General features: G+C 38.8%; 1 protein-coding gene across 1 annotated transcript in view; it reads left to right on the top strand.

Annotated features, from left to right (window-relative positions):
- Positions 1 to 15,120, top strand: part of rasgrf2b (Ras protein-specific guanine nucleotide-releasing factor 2b) — a 79,465-nt gene extending 64,345 nt beyond the window's left edge. The window contains exons 19-28 of the mRNA XM_053610870.1: positions 409 to 515; positions 8,290 to 8,402; positions 9,087 to 9,147; positions 10,884 to 10,987; positions 12,419 to 12,503; positions 12,594 to 12,791; positions 12,932 to 13,011; positions 13,695 to 13,812; positions 13,927 to 13,995; positions 14,321 to 15,120. Coding sequence (XP_053466845.1) covers positions 409 to 515; positions 8,290 to 8,402; positions 9,087 to 9,147; positions 10,884 to 10,987; positions 12,419 to 12,503; positions 12,594 to 12,791; positions 12,932 to 13,011; positions 13,695 to 13,812; positions 13,927 to 13,995; positions 14,321 to 14,413 — 1,028 coding nt within the window. The 3' untranslated portion in view covers positions 14,414 to 15,120. The remainder of the gene's footprint in view (positions 1 to 408; positions 516 to 8,289; positions 8,403 to 9,086; positions 9,148 to 10,883; positions 10,988 to 12,418; positions 12,504 to 12,593; positions 12,792 to 12,931; positions 13,012 to 13,694; positions 13,813 to 13,926; positions 13,996 to 14,320) is intronic.
- Positions 15,121 to 22,497: the final 7,377 nt, after the last annotated feature.

The following is a 22,497-nucleotide window of genomic DNA, read 5'->3' as shown; positions in this document are numbered from 1 at the left end:
TACATAATGTCACATTACATATTGAAGACCTGCGAGTAAAGAAAATCATGTTTTGCTGATGTAAATCAGTTACGGCAATCCAGGCTCTTGCACAGCGAAGCAGCATCGGTTTGTTTCTCTTTAACTGGGATGCTTGAAATAGTTTCACTATGCTATAATGGTATATAAAACTTGATGCATTTGAATAGATCCATATCTGGACGCTATAATTCATCCCTTCCAGGAAATACACACCGCTTGAGTTTTCACAACTCGCAACCGAATAATTATTTCTTTTATGATGTGAAGAAAAATCTCAAGCTGGGTAATCCAGCTTAATGCTGCAGTTCAACATTTGATACTCCAAACTCGCAAAAACTTTTTTACGCTTAGAAGTGCACAAAGTAACTAGATACCTTCTATTTTCAGTTTTCAACAACTCTGAGAGAATGTGTGACAAAGAGTTCATCATCCGAAGAGCAGCCACTAACCGGGTTCTGAATGTCCTGCGCCACTGGGTCTCCAAACACTCCCAGGTTTGTTCAGTGTGATCAGTACATACCTCTCTCTACTTCCCCACCTCTGTAAGACAGATCTGTAAAGACCTGGGCTTTGTATGTTACAATTACAGTATGATGTACAGGTACATGAAGCCGTAGGGACACTACAGCAACAGTGGAACCAGCTGTTTATAATGACTATGAAAATGTTATTTTCAACGCCGAAACACTGCTTCATGAATCTATATCCTCACGTCTTGACTATTGCAATGCTCTCCTTATTGATTTACCTGCTAATTCTATTGCTAGGTTGCAATATACTCAAAACTCTGCCGCTAGACTTCGTACACATACCAAGCGCTCAGCTCACATTACTCCAATCCTGTCTGAACTGCATCGGCTCCCGGTTTCATTTCGCATTAAATCACTTCACGGTTTGGAACCTTTCTATCTTAGTGAACTGGATTTGCAGAACAGTTATCCTTGTTTTTTCAGCTGCATATCTAGGTCCAGTTAAAAACAGTTAGGACCTAACTGACCACTCAGTGTGTTCCCACACACCAATAGCAATTCCGAATCTATTTCAGATTTCATGACTTTACATTCATTGGATCATTGGACATTCATACACATTGTATTGTGTTGTGTGTGACGGGCCGTGTTGTCTATATTACTTGTACATATCGAAGGCCCCTTACTGGTCATGGTCCTAGCATCCTTGGTTGGTAATCCATCCCTTTAAGGCACATTAGGTATGCTTTGTTTTGTTGTTCCGCACTGGCACTTCATGACATCATCTTTTTATGTAATACAGACAAGACATCAGTTTTAAATTTGAAAGCCTTATAGCACGGTTTCTCCGGTGTGGTCGTTGTTTGTTGTCCCTGCAGTCCCCAGTGTCCCATTATCACTGAAAAAATGTTGCTTTGCAGGCGGCCATGGCAGTTTGCCCCGACATATTCGTATCTCCAAGTCATTCAGAATGTTAAACTCCGACCTTCGGGGTATGTTTATACTCTAAAGTCGCTGATGTGCTGTGCAATACTATAGTAGCCTATCCTCCAGATGAGAGTAGACCCGGAGCTGTTTTACTCTCTTAAGTTGTTTTACTAGTTTTGCATCTTCGTCATTGCTCTGGCTGTGAACACACAGACGTCATCCAGGCTTTACCCTTGGCTCAGTGTGTTCTGTTCTACAAGTAAGCCGGTTGCCGTCCGTGCACAATTTCCTTGCTATTATCGCAAATAAAAACCAATTTGCATCTTGTACAAACAGTGCTGAGTCTTAATTAAAACAGCAGCAAGTGGACTCCGTTTTATCTCTCAGTACTGCAGCTGTTAAATAAATAAATAAATAAATAAATAAGTAAATAAAACAAATAAATAAATAAAGATACATTTTAAAAAACAGGACCAGAATTATAAGGATAAGCACATGAAGTGTCTATGTGTAAATCAGTATTCAGTGCACTTCACCTTTGATAAGTACGTATTCAATAAAGGCAATAAAGGCCATTGTTTTATTGACTAAGCCACAGAAACCTAGCTATTTGAAGTCTATTTTCCACTGTGGACAAGTGATCATGCTTGTCTGTCTTTATTGGGCCTGTCCTTTGCTTTCTCACTGAGGATATTATCTCATCACATGTGTGCAGTCACCCTGCTACCAAGTGATGAATGTGGATTGTCAGTCTGTGCCCTTAAACCGTCATGTAGCTTACATGTAGTACAAGTAGCAGTGGGGGAACACCCCCCCCCCCCCTTCCCCACACACACACACACACACACACACAGACAACAGACAAAAAATCCTTTTGTTTCCTTGCTAAATGAAAACAGAGAATTGGGACTGAGTTTAAATCTTTGCCCTGACATTAAGTGTTTCCTGAATGAGCGTATACATCCTCTACATTACAATGGGCTGTTAGCTAATGTTGTTTATCTTGTTTTAAATCTTCGTAGTGGTTAATAGACTGAATAGGAAATGAGCCTTTTGGCTGGCACGAGTTCTCTCTCACTCTGTGCGCGTGTGTGTGTGTGTGTGTGTGTGTGTGTGTGTCCTGGAGCCAGCCATCACTATCCAATTGATCTGTAATCTTATTGGGCATTGCTTCCTCATAAACTTTGCTCTGCCTGCCGCCCTGTCTCACATGTCTCCATCTGTGGGATATTACAGCGCTAATGTTCACAGCTTTTACTGAGCCAAATCGCCCTTATGATCCTCTTTTGTAATTAGTGCCTCACAAACGAGCGAACAGATGCTCTCTTTTTGGTCAAGCTTTTTCAAATAGTTCTAAGGGTTTGTTTTTTTTTTTTTTTTTTAATGCTGTTTGTCAAGCCCTTCAGTCTTTTCAGGAGACACACTGCAGCCTAATTGCATTGATCTGTTGTACCCTTTTGTTGAATTTTGCCTAGGCGGGTGTGGTGAACTGATCTGGAGAACGCTTGTTAAAACTGACCTTTCCAGTGGAATAGGTGAGCGGTGCAGTTCAGAGTGAAGAGAGGGGGAGGAAAGAGACGTTTAAAGTGACCGAGCCTTTAAAGAGCATGTTGAAAGGTCTCCTCTAGATGGACTTGCAAAGTGTCTGAGCGAAAGCTGAGGTCAATTTCGTGTGTTTCCCCTGACACGTATGAATTTGCCTTGGAAAGCGACAAAGGATGCGTTTAATACTAACCGCTAACCTATTAATCTAAAAGCCCAGAAGGAACATAATATGAGGAAACAGCAGCAGCCTCACTCACTAGTATCAGTCGTGCCTGTGCAGCACTGTAATAAGGATAATTGTAGACCTACAGTGGCAGAAAGCAGCAAGAGAGGCAAAGCGATCTGCACTGTTAATTATCAACGGAGCCCATTTGCTGCTGATCGCGCCTGTCTCTCTGTTCAGTCATCCATTCAACACAGCCTGGATGCTGAGGGAGAGAGCTGTAGTGTCATATAGGAGCCTGCAGAAACGTTGCTTTTCCCCACTGAGGTTGTTTTTGTTGCTGGGTTTTGGGTCGGTAGAGATTAAGGTACCAGAGCGATCATTTATGGGCTTTTGAAGTTTATGAACGAGTGGATAATGCTGTGATTTTCTGGCTTACCGCTTTTCTCTCAGCTAGAGATGGGAGATGCTACATAGCTTGGCTTTGCTTTGTAGTGAATTCACTAATTCTCATTCTACTCTCTGTCAAATGAAACCTTTGGATCTTTCAGCTGGGGGGTTTCAATCCCTGGATTTGAGAAAGATGATATATAAATGAAACATATCACGTATCAAAGGAAATGCAGTCATTTTTGCCACACAATAGACAAACAAGTACCAATACTCCACTCTTTGATATGTTGGAGTATTAATTTGGAATAAACACCCTTTGAAGCTCTGCAGTAATTGACACACCAACTGCCAATGCTTGAAACTTTAATTAAGCAATATTGCACGATCAAGAGTGTGGTTATAATGTATACTGGCAGAGCTGTGATTCGTCCGTACTCACACAGCCGCAGGCCGAGTGCCATAGGTAATCAGTGCAACAAACTATTGCTAGGAATGAAATTGTATGTGATGAACACAGACAAGAGGAGTGATACGAACAGTGAAATGTCCCATTATGGTTATACTAAATATAAGCATTCTTGGAATGCCGTTCGTCTAATCAAATTAGTGGACCAGAACTAACTGTTGTATAATAAGTTATGCTTAATTATGTATTCATTTATATTCAGTAACTGTTTTAACCTGGTCAGGATCCGGAGAATATCCCAGGAACACTGGAAATAAGGTGGGAATACACCTTGGATGGGATGCCAGCCTATCATAGGGCACCATGGAAAGTAACCCGAGCTCAAAATATGAGGCAGGAATTCTTACTGCTGAACCACTGTGGTGTGTTTACAAATGTCAGTTATTCCAAAATAATCCAAATATTAAAAAGTAAAAAACTAAAATAATGACCGATTTTTGGTTTATTGCCATTCGCAGAAATGATTGCTCCCCAGTTTGTGTGGTTTCTCAATGCACGGTGGCTTGCATAAGTATGAATACAGTTGTTCCTGGAAGACTCGCGAGCTAAACAATCAGCATCACAAAGACTGCAGAGGCACTCTCAGAGTCAAAGAATGGTGTGTAGACAAAAATTCTGTTAGGGGGCTTTCACACTGGCAGTTTAATCTGAAATAGAGCATGGTTTGATCAAAATTGGTAATGTGAAAGCTGTCACGTGGACCAGGAAGTGCACCACGGTACCGAACCGGAGACGACCTACAGGTGGTGGTCTGAGGTCGGCTGCACTGGAACTGAGCCGTGACTCCCGTGAATGTGAACGCAACTCGTACTCGGGTCAGGACAAGCCCCGGAAGTAAAGTAACCTGCGTGTGTTTTTAGCTCATTATGACCTCATTCGTTTCCACAACACGCGCGTACCATGAGTGGCAGGGGAATGTAGTGTGACACAGAAGAGGTCCATTTCTGCGCATAATATCTGCTGCGTATAATAGCAACAAAATCATTTTAAAAAACTAAACAAATACCATGAGTCGTGTTGTGCTCTCCATGTGCGTTTGTGATGATGTAAGATGAACGCAAATGCACCAGGATTCGATAGAATCGAGTCTGAAACAGACAAATGCTGCAGGGGGCACCGGGAACAATCGCACTTGGATTCACACTGCAGCTAACATGCCCAGTGTGAAAACCACCTTAGATAGTCCATGAGATTCTGTGGCTAGGCATGGGTAATGTGAAGTTCCAGTACCACCCTCCACCTCAAGCAAACAAACAAACAAATCAAGAAACCCTCCAGTACTCAAAATTGCAAAATATTGACATGCTGTGCCGCCTATTCAAGTACTGATCTGATCATAAATGCTTTTTCCTATGTTCATTTGTCAAACCAAGCATGTGCAACTATAACACATAGAGTGAACATCCAAGTGTGAATTGATTCATGGTTGCAATTTGAGTGACCTTTTGGTCAGAGCCTGATTAATCCTTTTAGAGATATGAAAGTTTTTCCAGTCTAATTGACGTGACCATTCTGGTCAACTGGTGCATGTCAATACTTTAACCATAGAGCCATAAAGCAGAGGAAGCGTAATCATTGATGAGCCCTATCCACTCATCTAGAGGAATGGAGATGCTTTAGAAGTTGCATGTGACTCCACTGTGATGTTCCCACTCGAGAGTGGAAAGAGATGAAACCTTTTTTGTTATTGTTGTTCTAAGCGTCAAAATTTGCATGTACAATGCTTTATGAGTAAGCGAAGAGATACCAGTATCCATATTTACGTTTACATGTATTCGTTTAGACGACGCTTTTATCCAAAGCGACTTACAAATGAGGAAATACAAGCAAAGCGATATAACAAGCGGAGAACAATACGAGTAGTGCTACTGTACAAGATCAATTGAGTTCTAGAAGAAGCAAAGTGCGCAGAGTAGGGTTGTTTTTTAGGGGTTGGTTACGTGCTCACGGAAGAGGTGAGTCTTTAGCTGTTTTTTGAAGATAGTGACAGATTCTGCAGTCCGGATTGAGGTTGGAATTCAATCCACTGAGGGACGGTGGTGGGATGTTTAAAACTTATCACGCTTACCTAATGCTAGAGGCTACTATCTAGTGAATTTTTAGAATAACTCCATAATAGTTTGTTGAGAGTTGAGAACCTTCAGTCATCCAGCGAACAGTCTAGCAGCTGTTTTTCAGCTGTGTTCAATTTAGCAGATGTGTTTGCCGGGTTTAGCCTAAAAAATTCAGCCATTGGTAAAGTGAGATACGTTCTATATTTTTCACAGCCTTTGCGTGCCACCGTGGTGCACACGCATTTCTGACGTGCAGACATTATCCATCTCCTTTCCACCTCCCAGTATTTTCAATATGAGGGTGGACCCAAAAATTCCTGGAATTGTTTAAAAAACAAAAAACAAACTAGTGTTATAAAACTTTGAATATTTCTCCTTTAATCCCCTTCAAAGGGGATTCACACGTCCCAGCGTTTCCCCTATTCTTAGAAACATTTCCTGTTTTTTCCTCGTCAAAAGATTACCCATCATGTCTAGAGCCTCCTGGTTTTTTTTCTGGATTTCTTCCACGGTGGTGAATCTTGAAAAGAACATCAACATCGCAAGGAGAGAGATCTGCCGAATGCGGTGGATGCGAAGCGATGATCACATTTTGCTTCTGGTTAAAAACTCCTTGGTTGACAATGCATGCGTGCAGGTGCGTTGTCGTAGTGCAAGACCCGGATCTGGGTGTACCGCTTCTCTGGACGTTTTTTTCCTTAGGCTTTCCTGTAGACGCCTTCAATGGTAAGATCGCTTAGGTGTGCTTAGGTGCGAGTGAACCAGAAACAATGTGGAGACTGCTTTGAAGGGGATTAAAGGAAGGTCAGGGGATCAAAGCCCGGTGCAGCCAAGCTGCCACTGTTGGCCACTTGAGCAAGGCCCGTAACCCCCTCTGCTCCAGGGCGCTGTATCATGGCTGACCCTGCACTCTGACCCCAACCTCCTGGTATGCTGGGGTATGCAAAGAAAAGAATTTCACTGTACTATAATGTATAGGTGATCAATAAAGACTCATTATAAATAAAGGATGCTGTAAGTTTTATAACACTAGATTTCTTTTTTAACAGTTCCGGGAATTTTGCCCCCCGCCTTATATCTTACAGTAGAAATGGTCCCATACATCATAGACACATTGAATTTATTAGATTTAATTCTGTTTTTTAGACCTAATTTTTGGCTACTGCATCTGTAGCATATATATATATATATATATATATATATATATATATATATATATATATGATTACCATAGACAAGACTTGTTCTAGGATTCTCTGTTCTGAAAAATCAACGCAGAAAGTATTTTTACTTTAAACTACTGTTTGGGCAGTAGTCAACAAACATGCCAAACACACTTTCATAGAACACCTTCATGCAGGGTCGTTAGCTGGGCTGTTAATCATCTGGGGCTTCTTCTCCATCAAAAATTTTGTGAGGACTAATTGCTTAAAATATGTGGAAAATTGGACAAAAAGTTGATCATGATGGCAGAACTAAGTTATCATTGTATGGGTTTAGCTGCTACAGTGCCATGCAAAGTATGTTATCTGTCCTTATACTCTGCTCATATCATGCTCACGTAACTCGTATAGACATTTACACACCTTTTTTTTCCCTGCTCAGTGTGAGAGGATGTTAGTGTTTCAGTTTCACTTGTAAAAAAAAAAAAAAAAATCCGCGTATATCCATTTTTGCCTCGCATTAACTGACTGCGTCAGCTAGGGTTTGGCAGAATTTAGAGCTGTCAGCCAATAAGACACAAGTATTTCAGTGTACTTTCCTGTAAACCCTGTATGATCGGTCTTGCCTCTGTTCACTGAAGATTAAACACTCCATTCACTGAAGATACAAACACTGATACAACACCGCCATCTTCTTTTACTGATGTTCAGTTACATAATAACGATCTGCTCTAAGTGGAGAATTTTTTCGGGGCTAAAGAAAAAAAACTTCAGGGCTACAGCCTCGACTGCTCAGGCCAGTTTACGCCCATGCCTTAATGAGTTCTTTGGTCAAAGGTACATTAATCACTTCATTTATTCACTATATCCTTACAGAGACGAGACTAATATTTTAGAAGACTAGAAACATTTAAAGCATTTATTTTTAGAGTAATTTGCTTGTTGAGACTTTTGAATTCATGTTATTTAAAACTCCAAGTGAGTTTGCAGTCAGTCAGTTTCCTGTTCTTTTCTGAGATATGGTGGAGTACGATTTGGTTGGAAAAAAAGAAAATGGTCATGAATGGTCATTCTTGTGGTCATACAGGACTTTGAGCTGAATAGAGAGTTGAAGATGGGCGTGATGATCCTCCTGGAAGAGGTGCTGAGAGATCCTGACCTGCTCCCTCAGGAGAGGAAAGCCACCGCAAACATACTGAAGTAGGTCATTATTACAAAATATTGTGTGTTTCACGTATTTTATAAAGCCTGTAAAGACTTTTTGAGAAATCTTATTTTGTTGTCTCTAAAGCCATGCTTACAATGCACAAGAGGAATCTTATCATTTGGCTACTTCTCACAGTGCGTAGCTTGATCTCTCTAGACGACCATGATGCCATTAGTCACCTCAGTCTGAAACTGTTGAGAAACAGGCAGCGCTCAGTCTGTCCAGATTGCACGAAAACCTTAGGTTAAGCCGTTGTTCGGTTAGTGCTGCTTCCGTCACCTGTGTGTCTTTTTTTTCTGTCTCAGTGATACAATAGTTTGCTGATCAATTCAAAACCATGACACAAGCTGGTGCCTACAGCATGTGAACGTGGTTACCAAGCAACCACACCGTTGTGGATATAGTACAGACTTACTGACCATTCTAACTCCTATGTATATTGGATTGTGACACTGATCACGCTGCATGACATCCAATAAAATTCTTTGTGACCTTAGACGGGCCGATCGAGCTCATTGATCAGATATCATTTAACCTTTCACACTATGTGGTTCACACACCTCCGACACCACTATTAACTAGAGCTATTTAGTCAATTATCATTCCTAAATTGTTCTAAAATTGGACGGTGTAAACCCGGCTTAAGTTTAACCTCTGTTTTTTCTCTGTTTACACAGTGCTCTTTCACAAGATGACCAGGACGATGCTCAGCTGAAGATAGAGGACATTCTGCAGATGGTGAGTGTTTATCTGCATTATTTACTGTAAATAATTCCATGAAAGTCATAAGAGCTAAATTCCCTAAATCTGAGAGAGAAACAGAAGGGAAAATCAAGCTTTTACTCATCCTGTGGTACACACTACGAAACAATATCAGGCTTGAGGACTGATTTAGAAGCTCAAACAGCATGTCTCACCAGGCAACAGGGCTGTACTTATAGCTTTAAACAGCGACACAGAGCCTGTTGCTGTTGCTTTCTTCTGTCCTCAGAGCAAACACGGAGCTCTCCTTTGGGAAAGCTAACAGAAGAACCTTGCACTTATTCCCTTACTGCGCTATCATTCTGAAAGCAGTTTATTCACTACTACATTTCAGTGCCTTCTAGCTAAGTTCCCTTGTACATCTTAATAGACAAAACTGTGTATCTGTGATACATGTGCGTTATGTAATCTCATCAGTTTCCACTAGACGTTTATATTTCCCAAAAATATGCAACACTTTTTTTTTTTTTACTCAAAGTGTTATGAGAGCTATCAAAACACAACGATTATCATTCATCATTTTCATGGCATTGATGTAACACTGCGCAAACACAATGCACTGGTACAAGCATTTATATGCACTCAGTGTGTCCTGGCTTCAGCTAACTAGGGCTGCTAATTACAGACCCAGCGTGTGTGTGTGTGTGTGTAAAATCTGTTATGCGTAACTTAAATGAAACCCAGAGATGGCTAATTACAGAGAGCAAGTTCCCCGAAGATTACAATTGAATTCACTATTAAATGAAATATATATATATATATATATATAGATATATATATAGATATATATAGATATAGATATATATATATAGATATAGATAGATAGATAGATAGATAGATATACATATAGGTATATATACATTTTAATATATCTGTAAATATAGATACACACACAAATCACATAGCAGGGCATCTATGGGTCCTTAAAAAATCTTAATTTGTCTGAAATGACATTTTACAAATGAATGCCTTTTGAATTAAATGGCATTAAATTGGAAGTTACACGGTCTTACATATAGGTTAAACTTGTGGTTCATTTCAGTTTCATTTAATTGGTTTTTTATTTTAAAAAAAATCTTTTTATACATTTGACGTCACATCACAAAAACTATATAATATAGAATCACCCACATGAGTCAGGGGCATGTTTTATTACCTGATCTCGTTCGATAAAAGATTCATCCGATTTTATATTAATGAAAGTGGAAGAAGTGGTGCAGGCAGAACATCTTAACTTTAACCTTCCTAAATTTCACACAATCAGAGTCAGACAAACTGTTTCGAATCTACTAGAGACCCTGCTGGTTTAATTAAGGCTAACTTTAGCAACCTGCTAGCATGTACGCTGTACATACTCTATACATGTACGTCCACATCGATTTGAGGAAATGTAAATGTGACCAAGAAATGGCGGGAGAAGATGATGTAGATTTAATGTATTTTCTTTCTGAAGTTTAGCCATTATATGAGATTTGAACTGGCATTGAAAACTATCTACAACCTGTCTACTAAAAGTCTTTTCTAAAAGGCTTTTCTCCATCATAAACCTGAACTTCGTACTTAAGGAAGTTCACAGGCCTTTTTTTTTTTTTTTTAACCTAACTTTGTATTCAGGGTTATTCTGACGTGTGTGTGTGTGTGTGTGTGTGTGTGTGTGTGTGTGTGTGTGTGTGTGTGTGTGTGTGTGTGTGTATGTTTTTTCTCTCTCCCAGGCTGAATTCCCAAAGGCAGAGTGCTTTGAATCACTATCAGCAATGGAGATAGCTGAGCAGATCACACTGCTAGACCACATCATTTTTCGAAGCATCCCTTATGAGTAAGTACTATGCAGTGTATACAGAGTGTCCCAAAAGTCTTCATACATAGTCTCCATACATAGGGGAAATGAACACTTATCAGCAAAATGTAACTTTATTTACAAAACATTTCCTACATCAGAGGTTCTCAAACCCCCCCCCCTCCCCAGGTCTCCCCTATCATGAAGCGTATCCCCCACTCCACCCATCCCCCAATATTGGAGGAGACCAGGTATAATGATTATTTATATTATATATATATACATATATATATATATATATATATAAACCTAATCTATAATCTGTTTTAGATAGTTAGATGGATAGATTTTTTTGCTTTTGTGTTTTTACCTATTTTTAAATTACTTTTCTTAATTTTTTTTTTTTTAACAACTTGTATGACTTTTATAAAACTATATTAACAGACAGGTATGGAACATGAATGATATAAAAATGTTTCTGAACACTATAACTATTTTGAACAAGAGAACTAGGCTGTAATAGCGTGGACTATTTTACATGTAAAACATGTTGCAGTCCATTCGTCTCGCGTTCTGAAAACATTCACATACGGATGATGTAAATCGGGACGAAGGGCGCGTCTCGTTATCCATGATATTGTTAAATCTCCGGCTCTCAGCCCCTCACTGAACAGAGCAGACGCAGAGAGAGGTGAGAGGGAAAGCAAGACCTCGCGCTTGCAAGACAGTACTGCCGATATTTGGAAAGTTGCTAAGGTTTGTCCAAAAAGTTGCTAGATTTGTCGCTAGGCGCTTTTTATTTATTTATTTATTTTTTTTTGCAAAAAATGTCGCTAAAGCGGTCTGAAAAGTCGCTAATTTGGAACACTGGTCTGCACTGATGGCTGTGTGTGTGAGCGCCTTGTCTGTGTTTTTTTTCTTGAAAACAATTTGCACCCCCCTTCCGATCTCTCCGTGTTGAGAACCACTGTCCTACATGATCTGAATTTTTTTTGTGAACACACACCCACACACAGTTGTCTCTCCCACTCATGATGAACTTGTGAATGACAACTTCTTTTGTCAAAGGCATTCTTTAAAGCTATCTGAAAAAAAATATATATATATATAATGTCAACTAAGTATGAAAAATATTGGAAGACATTTTGTTGAAAAATGTTAATTTCCCCCAGGTATGAAGACTTTTCTCAGTGGACAGTAATAGTTTACTATATTATTGCTCTCAGTGCACTGTTAATTCAGTATGCAAGCACTTAAGTATCACAATGCCTAGCTATTTCTGTATTTCAGGACACAGATGTGGTTGCCAGTTTAACAGTTTTCATGTTCAAAACGTTTTATGTTATAATACAATATATTTTCCCCTTTAATGTTATATCAATGACTAAATAAATACAGTGTACCTGTCCTTTCTTCTCTTTGTACCACCGTCTTCTTCACTGTTTACTACGTTCTTGTGTCTTCACTCAGGGAGTTTCTGGGCCAAGGCTGGATGAAGATGGACAAGAATGAAAGAACTCCGTACATCATGAAGACCAGCCAACATTTCAATGATGTGAGGGCAATAAAACATTGCATTTTTTTCTTAGAGTAAATGTATTATCTGCATCGTTATATGTGACTCTTTCTCACTCTCTGTGTGAAGATGAGTAACCTGGTAGCCTCGCAGATTATGAGCCACACAGATGTAGGCTCCAGGTCGAGCTCCATAGAGAAATGGGTGGCCGTAGCCGATATATGCCGCTGTCTGAACAATTACAACGGCGTACTGGAGATCACCTCTGCCCTGAACCGCAGTGCCATCTACAGGCTGAAAAAAACCTGGGCTAAAATCAGTAAACAGGTCATTTTCACTCATTCTGCCTGTGTGAAGAACAGATTACAGATTAAGCATCATTAATCCTGCGTCCGTCTGAGACGAGCTGGATTTACTTTCTGACTTCTTTTTTTTCTCTCTCTCTCTCTCTCTGTCTCTGTGGACAGACGAGAGCGCTCATGGATAAGCTCCAGAAGACGGTGTCATCAGAGGGACGATTTAAAAACCTGAGGGAAACCTTGAAAAAGTGAGATTCTGATAACAACTTCTGACTTCTGGTAGAAGGTGTTGATGTTCAATTATAGCCTCTGACTGTGGTGCCAGCTGTAATTAAATCCCAGCTTTATGTTAATGCGCTTGTTCTAATATGCTATCGTTTCTATAGTAACATCTTACACAAGGACTTGTATGCCAGATGCTCCACATAATCTGATTATGACTACTACTACTACTGCTATATAATAATAATAATAATAATAATAATAATAATAATAATAATTTCCACTATAGACGTCTTTAGGACAGAGCAATTTGCGCTTCCCTGTTCCTTGGCAACATGACCAGCTGCTTGTGACTGTTTATAGCTGTTATAATGTAAGTGATAACTAGAGCTAACTTGACTAGTGGGCGTTCCACAACATTAAATATAATTATAAACTGATAGTATATATATATATATATGATGTGTCTTTAATTAATAAATGTAATCGCTGGCAAGTTGCTGTGGCGTAAAAGGAAAACACCTCTTCAGGACATCCTGTTAGAGGAAAATAATGCACTTCAGGGTGGCATTAAAAGTAACTCCATTGCGTTCCGGGCTACATCACACTGCCCAGTCGTCGATTATTTCTATATAACAGCACACCCCATTGTGTTTAGTTCCTTCCATATTCTGCTAGTTATTTTTCCATGTCTTGTGTCTGCTCACAGCTGTAATCCACCATGCGTCCCTTATCTGGGCATGTACTTGACAGACCTGGCGTTTATTGAGGAAGGAACCCCAAACTTCACTGAAGAGGGTTTGGTCAACTTCTCAAAGATGAGAATGGTAAACTTAAACAGGACTTATTCATGTTCGCAAATCCGTTAGGAGTTGTCATGTTTATTCGCTGGCTTTAGAGTGTCCGTGGTCCCATGAGTATTTGTACCGGTTCACCAACAGATATCCCATATTATCCGTGAGATCCGACAATTCCAGCAAACTCCATACAGAATTGAGCACCAGCCGAAGGTGAGTCAAGCCGTGGCTAGATATTCGATCCGTCCTCATATCTATAAGGAATGTATTTAACAGATTTGATTTGAAGCTTGATCAAATGCAACATACAGACCACTGGAAGTAATTACTCAGTGGCAATGTTTTGTTAACTAAGCTTGAATTTTTTTTGCTTAATGAAACAATAACTATGGGATTAATGTTCAGAATTATACCACAAATACACAAAATATAGCTGAAATGTGCTCAAATTGATTGAATGTATATAGCAGCAGTTTTTAAGTCCGCTGTTCGAGGTTGTTCACTTGTGAGTTTTATTTCTAATTCTTGTTCTCGTCAGGTCACACAGTACCTACTGGATAAGGCCTTGATCATGGATGAAGACACACTGTATGACTTGTCTCTAAAGATCGAACCCAGGCTTCCTGCTTGACCTGCAGACTCGACATGAGACCCCCGTCTACCAAACATGCTTCTCTTTCACAGGCTTTACTGACGCCATGATGATTGCTGCCATGGTAAAGCGTTACCAGTGTGGAGAGTAAGGACTAAATGTAGAGCAGAAAGTCATCGTTTGAAGTTTGCTGAAGATCAATTAGACCTGAGCTCACTCCATTGCCACTGTGTTGCAAGTCAAGGACTGTGAGTGTTCAGGTGAAAGCAGTGACCACGTGGTGAAGAAGAGAATGGAGAAGAAATGTAGCATGTACAGCAGCAGAACTCTGTCCCGGAGGAGAGTGGTTCAAGTACTGTTCTTTCATAGCTCATGCTGGTAACTTTGTGCGTGTTTAAGACTGTGGGTTCTGTCTTTCGCCCTCGTCTCTCCAAGTCTGATCTCTCCGAGCTGCACGGCAAACGACGACATGCTTGGTACTTCCATTTGTTTGGCATTCTGCCAGTCTCAGTACATTTATGTCTGTTTTGCCACAGGACAGTTGCAGTGAACCAAAACAGTAGATTGTTATCTAACGGCCGAGTTTGTCAGGGAAAGGATGTGGAATGTACAGTAGCTCTTGACAGATTCTAGCAGGTCACAGATAACTTTTTATGGAGACGGTGCTTCATAAAATGATGTATGCTTTGTTTTCGATCCTCTTGAATGATATCATGATAAATTATATTATACAAAACAAATAATTATCCAGAAAAATATACGTCATTATTTAATATTGATTATTATTGGGCGTGTATAAGGTGCCATCTAGACATAAATATCGATTGTTTCCTAAACAATTATTAAATGGGAGTATATTTGAGCCACTATAACAACTTGATATCAAACATTTTGACGACAGATTGACGGAAATTTAGCTTTAAAAATATTCAAGCATTCCTTGTTGAATTCGGATCACAGAGTTATATATAAAAAAAAAAGCTGAAAAGAAAACTAGTAACCATTTTATATGGTATGACTGTAGCCGAAATGATCTGTACAAAATTTATTACCCCCCATTTAAACTCCTCTAACCGGTGCACACAACTACCAAAGCTGAGCAGATATTATTTGGCTGTTGGGCCATTCGTTGTTTAATAATATATAATAATAATAATAATAATATCTTGCCAGCAGAGTAGAGGGGGCTGGGAAATTGTGTTTAAAAAAAGATGGGCTAAGGTCAGTAACTGTACACCTACAAAATTCACCTTTATGGTCGGTGAACATGATAAAACGACCAATAAGTGCATGAAGAAGGTCTATAAATAATGTTGTGTCTTTGCCTCTTATATATATATATATATATATATATATATATATATATATATATATATATATATATATATATATATATATATATATAAAGGTGATATACGGTGAATAAATTAAAAATATATATCTTTGAGGGGAGGTCAGATTGTAGCATTTCATTAAGCACAGAAATAAAGCTTAGGTCATTTTGCACTCTGTTAGTATAATATAAGGATGGCTGATTCTGAAAGTATTTCAGTTCGAAACACAGAATGGACCCAGACCGGTCTTTGTTAAAGCCGCCAATTTAGGGTAGCTGCTTGATTTCTTTCACTACATTACACTAAAATGGTAGTGTCAGTCTTTTAATTGTTTTGCATGCAACAGATCATGTTTGCATGCTTGAGAACTACATGAAAGATGTTCTGTGTTGATGTTTCACAGCTGTATAGTCTTTCTTCAAACCTCAGAAGAACAATAGATGACTTTCCAGTGGACTGCACTTTTTTTTTTTTTTTTTTTCACCCTTTATGCTCATGAAAACTGGAAATTTCATATGCATATGCTGGCAGAGAGCTGTCAATCTGGCCATAAATATAATATCTACCACTGTGCTATACGAAGACAATATTATTTTTGTCTGACATAATTTTATTCCGATTGATTTCTCTTGTTCGAGTGCGTGGGTGTATGCATTGAAGACAAGCGAGGCAGGTTATAGTAGTGTATGGGTTGCACTTTCAGCAATGTAGCATTGCTTACCTGAGTGTGTTATAGTAATATTTATTTCTTGGCATATTTATTTGACCTTTTCTGTAAATACAGTAGTATGTCACACATGGGATTATGTTATGGTGGTTTTTATTATTAATATTATATAATACTTTGATTTTGCAATGATTTTTCAAGCACTTCTAGTGTACTGTTCTACTTTGCAAAACCAGACAAAAGAAATGTAGCATATCGGATTGGATTTCTGTCATTTATCTTGCTTTAATTATTATTATTTTTTAAATGACATGTATGTAATGTGCATCTTGGCATCGCATTGCTGTTGAGCGCTGCATGTTGGTGCATGTCTACGCTGGACATGTATGTATAGCTTCAGCGGTACTGTTCCAGGCTTTCATTTGAAATAAAACTTCATGCTCATTGGGAAGCCCATCTTTGGTTTTTGTCCTTGATGATAGACAGATACTGCCTCCTAGCGGTTCAAACCAGTATAACCGTGTGCTGAATAATACCTTCATTCAAACAACTTTCAAGCTAAACTATACTATGCTATACCATACACATAAAAGCAATACTAAAATGGACAAACGCAATGCTAGCCTGTGGTGTTTTGTTTTTTGTTGTTGTTGTTTTTTTTTTTTTAAACAGCAGACCCTGAAGACACACGAGACTTTTGAACAGACTTGACTGTATGATTCACGTGCACCGGCTTTAGTTGCAATGTGATTGGACACTTCACTCAAAATGCAATTTATAGAGTTTCCCATAAATCCCGAAGTACGTTTCACTAGAAACAATGCGGGACCAAATTCACCACTTTTAACAGAAGGTTTATCAATTGTGAATGTACAGTGTCAAAATAAATCAAACAAACCCAATCTACAGCACCTAGAAAACAGCATTTTTGACTGTCTGACTATAACTCCACTTTGAAATTTGAAATGTAATAATTAAAATTCATCAAAACATTTTTATTTGTTTATTTTTTTTTTTTTTTTACATGTGTGAATCTATTTACATCCCATGTTTGAAACATCCATAAGTCATCCAATATTGGATATGAACAATTAAAATTTCAGTGTCCCACAACATTCACTCAACCCTATTACCTAAATACATTCACCCCTAATTAAATATTTGGAAATTTCACAAGTCACATGTCTACATCTCAATTTCCTGAAGCTCATAGGAACATCCCAACACTGTGAGACACAATTACAATACAATACAATACAATACAATAAATAAATAAATAAATAAAACAAGGACCAAGACTTGAAAATGCTTATCAGGACTGCACTAAAACAGTAAATATTTCAACATAGAGGACCATAAGGATTCCGTCTTTATATTTTGTTATTTAAAGTATTTGAAACTCTGGAATGTTTTCACAAAATCACAAAGAGATAAAGTTAAGGATCGTTTACATTTCTTACATTTACATACGTGAATGTGATATTTACCCAACCAAACGACCATGTTCATTAGGTCAGAAATTAGGGGATTCAGGTTAATCTGGAAAAAACAAGATATCTTGGAAAATTAAGGGAAGAATATTATTAATTTTCACTGCCAATAATAGATATCCACCCTAAATTTTGAGGTAAAATCACAGAAATAATAATAATAATAATAATAATAATAATAATAGTAGTAGTAATAAAAAGGCTGTTCAAGTGATTCAGGAAAGGAAGAACAGATGGCACAAGGATCCGTTTCAAACTGAAATCCTTTCTGTAAAAATTCCCCTACATGAGATATCTTGTACAGGATTTTGTAATGAATCTCTTTGGGGCAACAGGGTATTTCAAATAAAATGTGAAGGATTTATCGACATTGTCAACAATTAAATGCTTAAATGCCTTGTACTCTAGATCAGTTGGTTATTGCACTTATTGTCAGTTAAGTCCACAATACCTATTTTCAAAGAAGGCAGAATAAAAACGTTGAAAAACTGCTTTGAATTAATTTCAGCAAACCAATGGGCACAGCCCTACATATCTTTTTAGAACTTTTATTTCCAATTCTCACGCCAAATCGATCAATGAAGTCTTTCAGTGATGAGAAATTCCCTTCATAATCCAATAATTCATGTACAAAAATAATACTCTTTTCCAAACCAAAGACTCTTAAAAAGAGACTAGTATCATTCGTTTTTCTTTATTTTCCATGACGTTGTGATATCGTTCGCCTCACACCTCCAGGGTCAGGGGTTCGAGTCCCGCCGGGGCCATGTGTGTGCGGAGTTTGCATGTTCTCCCCGTGCTGCGGGGGTTTCCTCCGGGTACTCCGGTTTCCTCCCCCAGTCCAAAGACATGCATGGTAGGCTGATTGGCGTGTCTAAAGTGTCCGTAGTGTATGAATGTGTGTGTGAGTGTATATGTGAGTGTGCCCTGCGACGGACTGGCACCCTGTCCAGGGTGTACCCTGCCTCGTTCCCGATGCTCCCTGGGATAGGCTCCAGGTTTCCCCACGACCCTGAAAAGGATAAGCGGTATAGAAGATGGATGGATAGATGTTGTGATATTGACTGATGAGGTGGTCAGTTTGGAAGTATGAGCCTGTTACCCAAATTATAGATTATTATTATTAATTATTCAATTATTCTAATTATTATTAGAAAAATTATTATTTAAAGAATAGAATCATTTTAAGTAAATCATTAGAATGTCCTTAGTGCCCTCATGACACTAATGTGGATGATAGTTAAATAAATCGTTTAATTTGGTTAATGTTTTAATTTTAGGCTAAACAACAAAAAAAAAAAGTCCTATTACTTATTTAAGAGTAAAATTCAGCCAGTCATAAAAGCATGTCAGTTTGACTTACTGAACAGCAAGAGTGTGATATACTATTGAAATACTATTTTAGGTGTATAGAAGTAGCAGCTACATGTAACCTGAGTAGATTGTATACAGTAATTTAGGGTTGACTTTAGCATACCATTGAGATGAAACTTTAGTGCTGTTAACAGGACAGTGTGTTCTGATCTAGTGTCCCATGATCTGGCATGTCCCAGTGGCTCTGAAATACCTCTTTCAGTTTCCTTTTTTTTTTGCCCAGATATGATCCCAATGACCGCTATCAACCCTCTGCTGGCTATGCTAGTTTTTAATGTAGGCCATATTTCACTGACAGTTTGACCTTTTTCTCTCTCACTTAGCCTCACTCATTTTCTCCTTCTCCTACTCATTTTTGCTCATCTACATTTGTTTTGTACTGAAGGCAAAAGGAGTTTGGAGCTTGTCTGGAGCTCGGAGCTTTTACACATCTATCATGTAGAATCTATGTTCCCAAGTTCCCAATGTTCCTCATCATGTAACATACTAATAAACATGAATGTAGCACAAAGTACAATTCCAACCAGCAGAATGACTGAAAATAACACATTTGTGTACTGTGCTAAGTGCTTGAGATATTAGACTGTTAAAATCCATGCTACAAATCATCTTTGATTTCCTCCCCGGGAACTAAAATTGGTATCCAAGATAAAAATGATTTGGATGGAAGTCAGTAAAATGACTGCCAAGGATCAATCATTCATTCATCTTCAGCAACCACGTTATCCTGGTCAATGATGCGGTTGATCCAAAGCCTATCTCGCCAAAACTGGGCTTGAGGCGGGAATAGGATGGGATGCCGGTCTATCTCAGGGCACTAAGCACGCACACATTCACTAGAGTCAATTTAGCATAGCCAATCCACCTACCAGAATATTTTTAGGAGGTGGGAGGACCACCAAGGATCAAGAAAAGAAAGCATAATATTTGCAATAGGATGCAAAGGTCAACAAAACAAACCAAGGCCAAAAAAAAGAGAGCTTTCTTCACCCGAGAGCTATATAAAATATATTCAGTTTTATGCCAACAATGTTCACAAATTGTTGAACAGTACTGTGAGAACGCCTCACTCTATTAGTCAAGTGACTCTAAAGTGTGATGTATGCCATGATGATGCACTAACATTACTGATCTTCTGTACAGATCTCAGTCCCCTCAGCCATATCATCAGGAAGTGTATGGGTAGTGAATTAAACTCTGTAAGACCCAACTTATCATTTTGTAATTCATCTTAAAGCATAATATCTAGTACTACTACACATTATGTAGTAAGTACAGTGAAATAAATAGATTACAGTGCTGTGATAAAGTATCTGGCCTATCCTGATGTCTTCTGTTTTTTGTGTGTATCTCATACTAAATGTTTCAGAAATGAAAACAAAATCTAGGATAAAACAAAGGTAACCTGAGTAAACACAAAATACAGATTTTAAATGATAATGTTATTTATCGAAGCAAAAAATTTATCCAGTACCAACTGGGCCTGTGTGAAAATGTATTTGCCCCCGATAGTTAATAATTACACAAATCTTTGAAACTGCATTCATAATGGGGTTCAGCTGGACTAGACACTACCAGGCCTGATTACTGCAAACCCTGTTCAATCACATCAACACTTCAATACAACTTTTTCAACAGCAGGAAGTTGGTTTAAAGGTCTTACCCAGTAACTTTTCCAGTAACACACTATGCCAAAGCTGAAAGAAATTCCAGAAAGGATGAGGAAGAAGGTGATTGAAATACATCAGTCTGGGAAGGGTTACAAAGCTACTTCAAAGGCTCTGGGACTCCAAAGAACCACAGTGAGAGCCGCTGTTAAAACTCACATTATTGAACCTTACCAGATGTGGCTGAACTTCCAAAATTCCTCCAAGAGCACAGCAACTACACATCCAGGAAGTCACAAAAGAGCCAAGGACAACATCAAAGGACTTACAGGCCTCTTTTGCATCAATAAAGGTCACTGTTCATGACTCCACTATCAGACAGACACTGGGGGAAAATGTCATCCATGGAAGAGTGGTGAGGTGAAAACCACTGCTAACCCAGAAGAACATTAAGACTCATCTGAATTTTGCCAAAACACACCTTGATGATCCTCAACCCTTTGAGGATAATATTCTGTGGATTGATGAGTCGAAAGTGGAACTGTTTGGAAGACAGGGGTCCCGTTACATCTGCCGTAAACCAAACACCGAATTCCACACAAAGATCATCATACCTACGGCCAAGCATGGTGGTGGAAGTGTGATGGTGTGAGGATGCTCTGCTGCTTCAGGGCCTGGGCCACTTGCAATAATTGAGGGAAACATGAATTCTGCTCTCTAATAGAAAATCCTAAAAGAGAATATCCGGTTGTCAGGATTTCCCCTCGCACTGAACGAGAAGCGTGCAGCACGCACAGCAACAGCAACTTGGTTTTGAGTGACCTTGACTGTTTACTTTTGACACGTGTGTATTTGTTATGGTTTATGTCCTGTCTCTGCCCCTGTATTGTCATCGGTTGTTTCCCTTATGCGTTATCATTGTAATCATCTGTTTTGTGTTTTCCCCTTGATTACGTGTATTATTTAAACCCCTTGTGTGTCTTTGTTTAAAGGCGAAGTATACGCGCAATCGCATCTTTCTCTGTTGTTACCAAACCTTTGTTCTCTGTTCTTGTTTCCGATTTTAGATCTTGTTCCCAGTTTCTCAGTTTTCATATTTTGTCTTTGCCCTGTTAACCGTTGTTTGCCAATCGTCTGACCTTTCCTGTTTATGACCACATATATTGGCTTTCAATTTGGATTTTCCTGCCCTTCTCTTAAATAAAAGCTCTTACTGCACTTGCATCCATCTCTCTAAATCCATTACATGACAGCGGTCTTCAGTCCGTAAGTTGAAACTCAAGCGCAACAGTATTATGCAGCAAGACAATGATCCAAAACATACGAGTAAATCCACCTCTAAATTAAAGTTTTGGAGTGGCCTAGTCAAAGTCCTGACTTGAACTAAATGAGATGCTGGGGCAGGACCTTAAGCAGGCCGTTCATGCTCAAAAACCCTCCAGTGTGACTGAACTAAAGCAGTTCTGCAAAGACAAGTGGGCCAAAACTCCACCACAGTGCTGTGAAAGACTGATCTACAGGTATCGGAAGAGTTTGGTTGAAGTTATTGCTGCTAAACATGACACAACCAGATTTTAAGTTTAAGGGGGCAATTAGTTTCTCCCATGCATGGTAGGTGTTGGATCACTTTTTTTGCTTAAATTAAAATAAT

The sequence above is a fragment of the Ictalurus furcatus genome, chromosome 22 (assembly GCF_023375685.1).
Source record: "Ictalurus furcatus strain D&B chromosome 22, Billie_1.0, whole genome shotgun sequence".
Lineage (NCBI taxonomy): Eukaryota > Metazoa > Chordata > Actinopteri > Siluriformes > Ictaluridae > Ictalurus > Ictalurus furcatus.
Note: the sequence above shows the minus strand (reverse complement) of the source record. Positions and strands in the feature narration are given on the sequence as shown.